This window comes from Mobula birostris, chromosome 7 (genome assembly GCF_030028105.1).
Source record: "Mobula birostris isolate sMobBir1 chromosome 7, sMobBir1.hap1, whole genome shotgun sequence".
Lineage (NCBI taxonomy): Eukaryota > Metazoa > Chordata > Chondrichthyes > Myliobatiformes > Myliobatidae > Mobula > Mobula birostris.
Window position 1 is genome coordinate 85,940,714 of NC_092376.1, and position 14,993 is coordinate 85,955,706.

At 41.2% G+C, this 14,993-nt stretch overlaps 1 protein-coding gene across 1 annotated transcript in view; it reads right to left on the reverse strand.

The window, feature by feature from the left end:
- LOC140200329 (NALCN channel auxiliary factor 1) overlaps positions 1–11,392 on the reverse strand; it is an 840,740-nt gene extending 829,348 nt beyond the window's left edge. Inside the window, exon 1 of the mRNA XM_072263510.1 lies at positions 10,670–11,392. Within this exon, the coding sequence (XP_072119611.1) occupies positions 10,670–11,392 (723 nt within the window). The remainder of the gene's footprint in view (positions 1–10,669) is intronic.
- Between the last annotated feature and the right edge of the window lie 3,601 nt (positions 11,393–14,993).

Consider the following 14,993-nt stretch of genomic DNA (forward strand, 5'->3'; position numbering starts at 1 on the left):
ACTAAGGTCCCAGAAAAGGGTAGGAAATAATAACCTGATTATTTACATATAATATTGCGAATTGAGAGATACCATTTAGATGGGATCACCCTGCTTAACTTCCCAGAGATAGGATCTAGTGCCTTCAGAGAGTATGTGATAAATAAACTCTTCTCAGGCTTTCAGATGGGTTCAGGTATCGATTATAACCAAAGTTTTGACAACAAACTCTGCCATCTTCATCAGGGATGATGCCTGGGCGTGTCTAATCTGAACTATGGGGGTATATACACTACCACTGCAGTCCCCAACCACCGGGCCGCAAAGCATTTGCTACCGGGCCACGAGGAAACAATATGATTTGGTGATATGAGTCAGCTGCACCTCTCCTCATTCTCTGTCACACCCACTGTTGAGCTTGAACGCACACGAGGTCATTACTCACGCGTCATCCACGTCAGCACGGGAAGGAGATCAACTCCTCGAGCTTGCAAATGACAGCGGGCTGAAAAGTATGTTTGACATAACATCTCTGCCGGCATTCTGAATCAAAGTCAAGGCTGAATATCCTGAGATAGCCACAAAAACACTGAAAACGTTGCTTCCATTTCCAACATATCTCTGCAATGGATGCAACGAAAACTAAATTGCGAAATAGACTGGACATAAGGAACCCCATTCGAGTATCGCTGTCTCCCCTCACCCCTCGATGGCACCATCTTGTTGCAGGGAAACAAGTCCAGGACTCACACTGATTCAGCGATACTGGTGTGTTGCAATGATTTTATATGTTATTACGGGGAAAATATGTGCCGTGTGTTTAATATCCAAATGTTACTTAAAATGTTATGACGCTATTGACTTATAAGTGACTTATGTAACCATATAACAATTACAGAATGGAAACAGGCCATCTCTGCCCTTCTAGTCCATGCCGAACACTACTCTCACCTAGTCCCACCAACCTGCACTCAGCCCATAATGCTCCATTCCTTTTCTGTCCATATACCTATCCAATTTTTCTATAAATGATAATATCGAACCTGCCTCAACCACTTCTACTGGAAGTTCGTTCAACACTTACTTCAAGCTCCCCTGTCCTCCCCTGATAATTGACTTATCACTATATTCATACGAGGAAAGTGTGCGCTGTGTTTAATATTAAATTTGTTAGATAAGCCCTTTTAGAAACGAAATTGAGTGCATTAGCTACTTATCACCTATATTCCGGTCATGATTAACACCCCCACCCCCGAAAAGAATCGCCAAAGACGATTTGTGGAAAAAAATTGGCACGTACATGCATGCGCACGTCACCCATGTGCACTGGTGCCTGCACAAGGCTTCATGGTCATGGTAGTCTTTCTCGGGGTAAGCACAACGTATTTGACTGCTATCTTTGTCCGTTGGCAACCCTACTCCACCCCCACCCCCCACAGGTCGGCCGGTCCACAAGAATATTGTCAATATTAAAGCGGTCTACAGTGCAATAAAGGTTGAGGACCCCTGCACTACCGAACTAGTTTCACTTAAAAATGTGGCACTTCTCAAGTACTGCATCAGAACATCATCTGAGATTCAGGGTCCAAGTATTGGACAGGGGACCTGAATCTACAATTCAAAGACAGAATCACCAACAGAAATAATACCAAGCCAACCTAGAAAACTATGCACCATGCCCAGAGGGTTGCTTGGCGTCAAGGAGAGATAAAATATAGGAACAAGTCCTTTGCATACCAAGTCCATGCTAACCACTAACCATCCATTTATACAATTTTACATTAATCTCTTATTTATTCTCACCCGCATTCTTTGCTGACCATTTTTAAAGGTTCTCAGTGTGAGTGTCCAGGTTGATTTGTAAAGTTAACCATTTTGTTATGAACTAAGTAATTCTACTACCAAGTCTCACATAATATAAAAACATAAATAATAGGGTAATTAGAGCCGTGAACAAGTTCACTTAAAGTTCTGAAATGAGAGCCTGAAGCTGCAGAATTACTCTAATTTCATCTGCTGTATTTCACGTGGAACAGATATTGGTCATTGTACAGAGTTAAAGCCAAGGTTTGCAGTTGTTTAACACATTCCATCATTTGCAGTTGAATATAATTTTCATATTGTCCATGTGAAGATGATCTTAACATGGAAGTCAGACATTTTATTTCTCTGGAGATGATTACAACCATATGACCTACTTCTCCTCAGCTATGATTCAGTAAGTACCAATCTAAAAATTCAGATCAAATCAAGGCCACTGCATTAGACCATAAGACCATAAGACATAGGAGTAGAATCAGGCCATTCAGCCCATCAAGTCTGCTCTATCATTCCACCACGGTTGATTTATTAACTCTCTCAACCCCATTCTCATGCCTTTAACGTCCTTACAAATTAGGAACCTATCAACTTCCACTTTAAATATACCCAATGATTTGGTCTCTACAGCATCTTTGGCAACAAATTCCATAGATTCACCATCCTCAAGATATAGAAATTCTTTCTCATCTCTGTTGTATTCTATTCTGAGGTTGTACCCTCTGGTCCTAGATTCCACCATTATAGCAAACGTACTTTCCATGCCTAGTCAATCTAGACTTTTCAATATTCATTAGGTTTCAATGAGATTCTCTTCATTCTTCTAAACTCCTTTGAGTATAGGTCCTGATCTTCAGTTCAACAGACAAGGCTCTTGTAGAGATCGATTGATGGAACTGTGAGGACTCAGTTGCTGTCTTGCCTTACAGCACCAGGTGTTCAACAGCTCCCATGGGTAGGACAAGGAGGGAGCATTTGGTGGCTAATGGCATCAGGCATTCAGCAGTGCATCAAAAACTGTCCCTCTATCCTTCCCAAAAAGCAAACAATGAAAGAAGAGATGTGTATATGCAGCTGTAAACCTTTATTGAAAATAATCATCTGTTTCAAAAACTTTACCAAGTTTTATGCATTTATCAATAAAGATAAAATAGACTTCACTTGTTTCTTGTTAATTGGTAAGCAATGAGAATACATGACTTTTTTCACAGGGGGCTATACTCATACGTTATAAAGTAGCAATATTACACTCTAACTTTGAATTTTGGAAATGGAGTATAATGTAAGGCTACTTGATGATGCATTTAAAACTATAGATCAAAACAAATTTATAGCTTATTAAATCACCTGACTGCTTCCCTGAGACTTCTTTCCTTTTGCCAAAAGAGAATGACCACTGAGACTAGAGGTCGCATTAAAAGCTGACCACACCCAATATATACCCAAACTGAGCTTAGACACTCAAACTTTCAATATCCAGAATGACCAGAATCAAGCATACAATGTTAGGTATGGACAAAGTGTTCCTCTGTTGTTTGCAAGTCTCCAGGGTATTTGTAGGAAGTCAACCATATTATGGCCCAGGGTACTGAGCCTGGGTACATTTTTGAAGAGCTGTTATAGCCTAATATCATCACCAGACAGACAAATTCGCATTTTGATATTTAACCCCAGCAAAATCTGACATGAAAAATTGGGTCACATCTGGCTTAATGAATCAGCATGGATCACCAGGGAAGATGAATAAAAGTGTGTAGCTGCACAAAGGCACATGTTGATGTAAGCACTGGGTCATGGATCCTGCAGCCTAAACAACACTACTGCATATCCAGGGTGAATACCTAAAACTACCTGTCAACCTAAAGGACAAACCATTTTCAGAATGATTCATGTTCTGCTCTGTACATTCAAGGGCCAATCTACGAAACAGATCTTAAGTGAAAGAACTGGAAATAATTTAGAGGTAGGTAAAAGTTGTTTGACTTAAGCTGGACCGAACCAAATACCCATCATCTTTCAAGTAGACCCTCTTTCATTTGTATGACTTAAGTGATGCACCAACCTTCATGTATGTGGCTTATGGCGTTCTAACTTTGCCCTAGTATCTCTTGGTCACTTCATTTCTACATGAACACTTTAACACTCCTCTGTAAAACCTCAATCAAATATCCTTGCAGAAAATTATCTCTCCAGTCCTCACTCCAAACTCTTTCTGAACTGCCCAGATTAATGTCCCCTATTCATCCCCGTCTTCCCCACATTCCCCACAAATCACAGCCATGAGCTCTGTGCTAATAGGACTTAACAGATCAAATTTTGTGCATTTTACTAAACACTAGATTCTTCTGTATATGACTCAAGATGTCATATAAAAGAATAGTCCTTGTATGGTTAAACCTGATTGTCAACTGTTAAATTCTGTTATTCAAGTAGAACTATCATAGCTGTGACTTCACCAAGTAAGATTGGTTGGATGTAAATCAAACAATCTTACACTGTTCCGACCTGAAAAGTACCTAAAATACCTAAAACAAAAAGTACCTAAAATTGAAAATAAAAAGTGACAAAAAATGTATTAAATAAGACAAAAATGTCTAATGCATTATTTTAGAAAAGGCAAAAGTTCACAGAATGAGGAATGACCCAACCAAAAAGAAACAAGTAAGATCGGCTCACAATGGCTTCCAGTGTCGTCATTTTAATTCATCGTCCCGCTCTTACACCAGCCTCTCAGTCCTCAACCTTCTCCATTGCTATGAAGTGGACAAACACAAAAACTGGATGAACAACATCTCATGTTGCACTTCATAGCTTTCAACATGATGAATATGGAAGTATCTATCCATTTTCACGTAGCCCGCACACTTGTGTTCTCTGCCACACACATGCACCTGTTCTCCTCTGCTGTTGTTCACCTTTCCACCTGTTTTTATCTGCCTATCATCCCCTCACCATCTTGTCCTACCTATCACCTGCTGACTTCTGTCCCATCTATCTCTACCAAGTGGCCCCCCTGTCCAACATCCCCTCCTCATGTGGTTTCACCTATCACCTCCCAGTCTCTATCACTCATAATACTATTTACTGGTATTTTTTCCTCTTTCCTCTCTGTCTTGAAACACAATTTTGCTCCAAGACATTAGTTTACACCCTTTACCTCCATAAATGCTACTTGACCTGCTAAGTTATTTTAGTGATCCATTTCATGAACAACTATAATGAGCAACTTAGTATTCAATAAATAATCATTCCCAACAGACACAGAAGCCACAGTCATTGTTGCTTACATTTAGCAACATGTGATGCAAACACCTTGCATTATGTTCTTTGTTAATTCCCCATTTAAACATAAATAATTATCCCTCTTAACTAAATGAGCATATCCAGTCATTTTCCAAATAGCTATGCTATCAAAATAAAAATAAATAAATTAGCATGAATTATCTGTGCAACCTTATTTTCCTTTGGAGCATAATCTGTGCAGTAAAACAATAAAGTAAATGATAAACAGTACTGGTGGAAGCCAGCTCTACTTCTATGGTTGAAGGGGCTGCCAAGGCACTAGGCAGCTGCTGAAGTTCAAATGCTGTGGGCTATTATGTTTTCAAAGTCTTCCATTTCTGCCCATAGTCATCCAACCCTCGTTCAAAGAATGCAAGATAATTTATTGTTGAATGGAGTGCAGGTTTCAATCTCTACCAAAGCAAAGCAGAACAGCTGCAGTCTCAATTGGATGTTCAGAGCTCAGCAGGGCTCTCCTGCTCTTCCCAACCTCACAAATATAAAAGAAGATACGAGATCCCCATTCCGTCAGATTTCCAGCATAGTGCACAGAGTTCAGTTAAAAATTCTCAACCCTGGTTATAGAGTACAAATTTCCATTTCAAGCATAATATATTGAACATCAACCCTGTTTGAACTTATCTTCACAGTTCTGCTGTGCTGAAATTAAAACTTTCATACCTTATTCTTCTCTGTAATTATTTCTTCTGTGAATATATTCTATTAACTCATTATCTTGATGGAGAACAAATATTAAATACAAAGCAAAATACTGTGGACATGGGAAGAAAACATTGAAAATATCAGGAAAAAATCATCAGGTTAGGCAGCAAGGAAGGGAGCTAATTTTTGGATTGGTGAGTTTTCACCATTACAAGAAAGAGAGGCATTTTATTGGAACTGAAGAAGTAAAGATAATGGCAAGGAAAGAACAAGGGGAAAGCTCTTTGATGGGTGGAGCACAGCAGTAATTAGTTGGCAAAGGAGATGGCAGTAAAGACAAAACAATTTGTCATGAGGTAAATGTAGAAATTAATGAATGAAGCTTAAGGAAATGCAAAAGATGTTTGCAGATTATTAGGATAATGTGAAAAAATTGTAACCTATCAAACAAAAGTCCATGTCAAGTCAATCAAAATATTACTGACTAGTTTTGTAAATTCTCCAGTTGAGTTTCAAATGTGCTGATATATGAACATTTGCAAATTGCATTTATGTATAAAGTACTAAGTAACAGTTTATCACCTTTTCATATGCTCTTCTGCCACAAGTAATGGGTTATATTGGAATACTGCACTTATACAGATTACAGCAATCTACATTCAATTAATAACTTTCCAGAGGTAACTCTAGATATCTGCGGGCATTGGCAGGATATTCCAATATGGAAGAACCCCGATGGCAGTGACATCTGACCATGCAGTACGCAAGGTTACCCAGTCTTCATTCAATATTCACATTTTCATAGAGTGCAGGGTATAGTTGATAATTTATAACTGCAGAGATGGATACACAGGGCTAAGGAAGCATGGAAAAGTTTTTTTTTAACAAAAGCAAACTAATATATTCCTATGGCTATGAAAAATTAAAACTTGAGTCTTTGAATATAAAATCCATGAATACATGTTTATTATCATGGATGATTATATTGCACAGATTCCTTGACAAAAATGCTGAATTTTTCACTTACAAAGTGTAAACAAATAATGAAAGGCAGTATGAGAACATGAGAAAATACCACCTCAGCATTGCTGGTCAAATTAAATGATGAGCTGCATCCCATGGCTAAAATAAAAGAGGGTCCAATTAATGCTGAAACCTGCATAATTTAGATCTTAAGTTAATATTTATTTTGTTAATATTAAACATTTATAAAGTTACACCTGAAACTAAGTGGACAAAAATCTGAGCAGGTTGTTTGCTTTCTGCCTTAATATTTTCTACCTACATAGCTGTCATGACTCTTAAATGAAAGCCTTTACTGTTTCACTAACTGAAAGCACCGCAATACTAAAGACATTAATTATCTTAAAATCCTAATTTTAAGAACAGTATAATTAAAAAGTTTAATCAAAGGGGTTATAGTATTGCATCATATATCACAGCCCATCAAACCTGCACACAGGGGGCAAGGCAGAGTCATCTGCGCGCCCACTGTGCTCCAAGCGAGGAACCCTGGAGCATATCCTCAGCGGCTGTGCAAGGGCACTTGGTGAGGAATGGTATCGGCGGAGGCATGATCAGGTCCTGAAGACCATCGCTGAAGCTGTCGGCGCAGGAGTTGAGTGGGCAAAGTGGTCCCAACCCTCCAAGCAGACCATTGCCTTTGTCAGAGCTGGGGAGCAGCCAATACCTGCCAAAAGAACATCTGCAGGCATCCTGACCTCTGCAAGGGACTGGCAGCTGTTGGTGGACCTCGAAGGGCAGCTGAAGTTCCCCAACCATATCGCAGCCACTACCCTGAGACCAGACATTGTCCTAGTGTCTGAGTCTACTAAGCAAGTGGTGCTGCTGGAGCTGACAGTCCCATGGGAAGATAGCTTGGAGGAAGCCTTTGAAAGGAAGCTCTCCAAGTACGCAGGACTGGTCAGCAACTGTCACCAGGCTAGATGGAGAGCGAGGTGTCTCCCAGTGGAGGTTGGTTGTAGGGGATTCGTAGCCCATTCTCTAGTTAGAGCCTTCAGCATTTTGGGCATCGAGGGAGACAGGAAGAGGAGAGCCATCCGCAGTACCATCGATGTGGCAGAGAGGGCCTCAAGATGGCTGTGGCTCAAAAGAGGGGAGCCATGGAGTCATAAGTAGCTAGCCATCTGGACACAAGCTGGGGTCTGATCAGCCCCGGCTGGGTCACCTGGAGGAGGTTGTATGATGTTGAAAGACCCGAAACACCCAATGATTCCAGGAACATCACTGAAGACGTGTCCAGAAGCATCAATAGATGTATGTACACAGTATTACATAACTTTAGCCTGTTTTCTTAGCTGTAAATCTATGGTTGATTTTATTTTTTGTTCTATAAGCCATATTAAAAATTAAAACTTCCTGATAGAGACAAAGGCCACGTAAAACGATCTTATGAGAATAAAGAGGAATTCCCCAAGCTAATATAAAAATAAAATGGCATTATGCATTGTTTTATCAGGTCAAACATGCTGTAACATGACTAACAAAAATAATCATAAATATCTCATATGAAGGATTCAAGGTAATTATGTTATCATAGACATAAATTATAAATTACTGGATCATACCATTTGTTTAAACACTCAGTCAACAGCATTCCTAAATTTTATCAGTGCAACAAGATAATGTCAGGAGGCGCAGTTTATTGAATTTTGGTTGGAAGAATCTCTAAGCAATATAAATCATGCAGAACACCAATGCTTGCTCATTGACACTGCAAGTAATCAAAACAGGGGCAAGCGGAAAGAAACAATGCATGCAGAAAAGAGTTACATACCTCCCTAATTGTGGAAAAAAATACTGCTCTTTTTGCAAGTCATGTATCAGTAGACAAGCCTGCAATATGAACCTCTACAAATGTTTGTTATTGTTATCATGTATAATCACAATATCACAATAGTGTTTGTCAACAGTAATAAACAATAAGTAAAATAACAAAACAATACATATCTAAGACATTGTGGTGAGAAAATCAATACTAAAATGTGGCTTTTGGCTTGGGTGCTTCCAAGGGCATGAATGAAAGCTAGTCATGAATTATCCCAAAATATTATTGAGCATAGGAATGAATTTTGGATCTTCATTCAACTAGAATGAACAATAGCTAGTTCTGAACTGATATTTTGCATACTATTCAAAAAAGCAACTGAAAGATTGTGAACTAGGTGTAATTCTCTTTCCATGTTAAACCCACACATATACATTTACATAATTTATTCTAACTCACAAGTTTTCATGATATTAACATCTATTCACAAAATTATTAATCAAATAAAGTTTGCAGGAAATTCAGAAAAAGTTACAAAATTATTAACTTTCTATAATCAAGAGAGCATGTGTTTTTAAAGATAAATTGAGATAGTTTTGAATTCAAGTGATACCTTCATTGGCGAACAAATTAAGTATACCTTCCGGCTGAAAAACAACATTTACTTGGCATTAAAATAACATCATATGACCTATAGGTACATAAGTAAAGTTAATTATCGTTTGTTTTAAATTTGAATATTTCACTTGAAAGATTAATGTAATTCTTGAAACGACATTTACATTCAGCACCTAGGAGAGCGACTGACGTTATTCACTCAACACAAATAGAAACGTGACTAGTTCCTAAGAAGTCGACTCCCTCTCCGGCCTTTCTTCTCTTCCGTCCTCATCACACCTCTTTCCCTCTTCCTCAACCTATCTCTTTCATTACTCACTTTACTCTTGAGGTTCCATCTTCTCCTTTCTCCTACTTCTCGTAAAATATTATTCTAGAATATCTAAAATATTATAAAGAAGAAAAAATATGAAACCCAATCTCTTTCCCTTATAGTGCCTGGTAACTACTTCGATATAAGTATGAATTAGTATTGGAGTAAGTATCGATTAATTGAATAAGAATGATGTGATTCTCTTCTAAGTTGCCTCTCCCTAGTACTTGCAAGTGATCTTACAAAGTTTGTGACTGTTCCACGTTTAACAGCGCTGCCTACACAGTCGGGCTTCAACCACTATGAATACTCTCGGCTGCATGTGAAGATGCGAAGTGAATAACAAGGATTTCAACAATGCGTACATCACAGTCTATCCAGACTCCTTTGCTAATGCTGTATGTAGACATCACATTCGTTGCTTTTAACTCGCCTAACACTTGATTACCATACAGACAGTTAGGCACAAGTAAAACGAAAAATAAGACATCAATTAAATCTGGTTTTTTTTCCCGATATCCTGCGGGTTTACATTTGTATAACATAGTTGCATAAGTATACTTGAAAAGAGCGACAGAAGAGGGAAGGATAGTGTTCATTACTATTAAATGACATTTGGGGTGGCCTTCGGGGATCCGAAACTTTGTTTTGGCCAGTCTTGCATCCCAATTGCACTCTCCGGTTCCAGTCAGAAATCGCACGGGTGCGATTTGCAGCTACCGCGCCTCTAGTATACGAGTGTCAGACAGCCCCGGGGTACGCTCCTAAACTGTCAGTCTAAATTTATAACCGAGAGACCAGTGACCACTCACACCTAACCAGGTAGTTGGAGACTTTTCTCCACAAGTGCCACTTTCGCTACGAACCCACCCACCAGTAGCTCAATGGGAAAGCCAAGTTGGCAAAATCCCAGTAGATCCCAGATGTTCAGCCAGATCGACTGTCATTTACATGCACCGCTTGTCCGCACGTTAGAACTGCGCAAAATCACCAGCACCATTCTGCACCCGAACCGCTCAGCCACAATACTTTTCAAAGCAGCATAGTTCTCTACACATCACAAATTCCGAACAATATCAATGCCCAAGATTCCCGGCCCAACCCTGCCTCCAAAATACGTCGCCATGCCAACAGCAAAATTCTCCAATTCCCTCAGCTCCAACGACGTCAGACAACAAATTCAGGGAATAACAAGTCAATGCTCTTACCTTACAGTCATCGATGCAACTTTTCACGGAGTATTCTCCCGACTGCATATACTTCTGAAACAGGGTCTGGAACTCTTCATATTTTTCTTGGGCATGTTGGTCTAACCGCTGATAAATCTCAACGCACTGAACGCAAACCGTGGCATCTCCGTCCAGCACAAGGCTCAGATTGCAATCCGAGCCCTCAGGTCTCGACATCCCGGCGAACAGTTCCGAAAGGGTATACGATTCACAAAAGGAAAGGTGGAAATTGTTGAAAGACGGCGGTGGCGACCCATCGCTCGCTTCCACACTCACGCTGCCACAGACCGACTCAGCATCTTCAATACTTACACACTGCTCAGAGACATAATGTGGGGAGCACGACCCCCGTTGGCAGACAGGTCTGGTAGTGGCGTTACCTAGAAAAAAAGCACGTTTGTCACTGCTGATGGTGCCCCTTGCCTGATCGGCTCTGAAGAATATGGGGGAAGGTAAACGACTCCCACCCGTCGCCTCAGCTGAAGTACTCTGCTGCTGTTCCCTGCTTCTGGTCCGATTCGCCTCCGCACACAGCCACAAGTGATCAGACAGAAGGACCGTAAAAAACAACAGAGATGCTAAGGACAGTCGCCATTTCTGGGCCCGTTCTGAATCCGTGCATGGTTTGTCGTTCTGTCGGGGGACATACCAAATTTTTAATCCGTTATCTTGCTGCCGACACATCCAGGCGCCCTTGATCATACTGTGAATAAATGCAGCTCCGGCTGGCTCCACAGCGGGCGATCCTCTGCCCCAATATACATTGACCAGTTTGTCTTTCTGGTTCCGCTTAATTGCTATTCTGCTGGACGTTTGCTTGGGTTGAATGTACCTCTCACTCTCCGTGAATGGTCAACTGTTGCCATCCAATCGGTGCAAGCAGATGAAGGCAGATACGGTCACATCAGACTTGCCCATGACTCTCCGGGGTAAAACCTACTTCTGGGTGACAGCATGCTCGTTTCTCTCCTAAGCACTCTCTGCAAATTCACATCACACTAGCCTTACAGCCATTTACCAAATACATGCTGAAAAAAAGTTGAACTATTTCCCCTGACGGCGACGAAATGTGGCTGGTCCTGACGTTTTGGAGCGACACAATCTTCATGTTGAGTGTAAGTTGCGGCCATCTTCGCCCAGAAACACTTATTATTTTTGGGCGGGGGTGGGGGTTGCGGTTGAGGACGGTGGCTTGCGTCATCCTGGCTTCGAGATCGCCCCATCCTGGCACATTGAGCTGCCTGTTCTTGGAGGGAGAGAAGGAAATTCACGTCCACAGTACTGCTTCACATCAACACTGCATCTACTCTACACCAGATTACTTCCAACGATACTCGCAGCGAAGACACACACAGCTGAGCTGTTATTTTCTAATTTCACAAAGATCCTTAAGCAAAGTTTTGAAAAACTAAACATAAACGAAAAAGTAGCACTTCGGATCCCTCCTTCCATCGGTGTTTGGCGAAAGCGGGATTGTATGCTGGCGATCACCCAGTCCGCGTCTCGCCGTTAGGTGAGGTATTACGGCCGCTACCTAACGCTATGGCATCAGGCAGGAGGCGCGGCGATGTTTCACCGAGACCCCCGCGCCGCTCTGCGCCTTTAGTACAAATGCGGAGATCCAGACCCTGAATCTCCGAGTACAAGCACACGGGAGTCAAACTCCAGCGTTTCACAGCCGCCCGCTACTAAGCACAGTTCTGCTGCAGTGCAAATTCTTGCTGCAGTGTACATCTGAAACTGCGGTTTCTGATCAATTCGGAGTGAACATTTAACGCGGGTGGCGCGGAAATTGGGTTTCCTTTAAGTACAAGACAGTGATTGGTGCAAGGTACGAGCTATTAACTAATGGGATTGTGTGTGTTGTACTTTTCTGGAACCGATGAGGGGTATGTGAATGAGTGGAGATTCCCTCTATCGAGCGCCATGGTATTATCGCTCAATCTGCACCTGTCACACTCAGTAGGTTGGTATTCCTTCTTACGTTGACATGCGTTTACAAACGGAAACAAAACGAGAAAATCGCAGCACTCCGTTACTGAAACATCCGCAGACACTAGATTGCAGATGGGCTGTATGATTTGGCAGGAACTCTAGATGTGTTTGGGCAGCGCGAGGCTGGATTTGAACCGTGGACGGGACTCCCTCGAACGAGTCACCTGTGAGCCAGGAAAGCTGCGGGAGTCCTTTGCGACAATGCTGGGAGTTCAAACCGTGTTTATTTAATTAGCGCGCAGGCAAACAGAGAATTTGAAAACGATTGCTTTGAACTTCCAAAAACTAAACGGCGAAGTTAAAGGCGTCAATTTCTATATCACCTCGAGCCCAGAACGTCCTAAAGTGTTCAACTACCATTGCCCGTGTATTTTCAGTGTAGTCACTGCTGACGACAAGGAGCCATAACGGGGCATCGCTCCTGTGTTCCTGAGAAACCAAATGCTGACGTGAACAAGCGCCCCTGCTCTGCCTTACATTCAATCCTGGGATTTTAAACCCGGGGCTTTGCCATAGACACTCGAAGTTGCACGAAGGAGCCACGTGAGATCTCATGCCCGAGTATGCCTATGAGCCTGCAGACCCAGTGCTCCTTCCAAGCCGCAGTTAGACTCGATCATCCATTTCCGGTTGCAATATGCCCCCCGCTTCAATTGCACGATGCATTGTTTCACATTATCTCCTGCAATGCCAGCTATTATATCATCCACTGGTTCCATATGCTACAGTCAATATAAACACCGCAAATTCCTCCGCGTCATCTTCTTCATTCATCAACACACCCTGTGGATTTTAAAAGTCACGCAGTATCGAACATGGATGCACTCAAATAAATGTGCAACAGTTGTTTGGATGTGGAAGCAGCAAGCCAATTCTACAAAGTTAGTGTTTTGTCAGAAGCGTACTCTGCATGATTGGTGGGGTGAGGAGCCAAAGTGGAGTACATCAGTATTAGAAAAGGGTTTGTACAATTCTGAGAGTATGTTCAAAACATCATGGGATTCCACAATTCACAAAAGTTCTCCGTGCAGAGCTCCTGTAGCCGATACTCCAAAGGCAATGTATTTTTTTTAACTTACAGGGCTAGCAATAAACTTTGGGTCTTGGGTGCAACAATCAGGCAGAATCGAAACGGCCATAAACTGAATGATTTGTATATCTACTGATCGTTCACAAACGGCAAACACCAAGCTATTAAAGTCGGACTAATCTGTGCCTTTTCTTGGCATATCCAAAATTCACCTGTTGCTTAAGAACCACGTCGACTTGGCCAGTAACGCGGATTGCGTCACTCTCGTAAATTTGGAACCGAAACAGTGTTCCATAAATTTCAGAAAGTATACCTGTATTGGCCCGGAGAGTTGTTCTCAAGTACCTTTCCGGGTAAGTAAAACTACAATTTGCCCAACACTACCCTCTAGCGGTTAGATATTGTACATATTTAGCAATGATGTCAGACAATACACTAATACATGTTTTGATTACTGGACTTGGCAATGGTGTTATTCAATAGAATAATGTAAATGCGAATGTCCAGTCGTTGACATAACTTGAATTTACAGGAGTTACTGACATTTCCCAACTGAAGTAGTATCTGCACAACAACAAAACTTAAAAACTGCCCGCCTTTTGCTCCCGATGGCTCCCTACCCAGCCCTGTCACGTTCGGTGTGAAGACCAATACTGTAAATATATTGTGTATGGAGGGAATCTGCTCAAGCATCCCACATCATGTTAGATCTCGGACGCAGCTATTTATTGTCCTTTTAACCCTTTCAGAAGATATAGGCAAGCTCACTGTCCCGACTTGAAAAAAGAACAAAAACATCAAGACTTTTTCAAAGATAGAGCATCCACATACTGGAACACTCTCACCAACTTTGAAACAACACAAACAGGCTAGTGAAAAAGGCTGTCATAATGGTCAAAATTTAATTAGTGGTGTGAAGATTGAGAAGAAAATCATATCATCTAGCGACTGGAGCCGAAGACTGGTGCAATTAAATTCAGGAAATGTCTCCATTATGAGTGTCACCACCACAAGCCTGAACAGGATAAATTCACATTATGTCTGGAAGCTCCAAACTGAATATCCATCAGCCACCATGAGCTAGCTGCAGTAACAAAGACTTAAGGCAGAATCTTGATCAGCAATTTAGACTCTACAGAAGGTTTTCCTTATAATAGATAATTTTTCGGTTTCAAAATCAATAGCTACTGTTGTCCTGATGCCTTGAGTATTAGAGTTCTCTTTTATAATGTTTAATAACCCATAATTGTTCATGTTTTCATGTGAATTCAGTGCTTT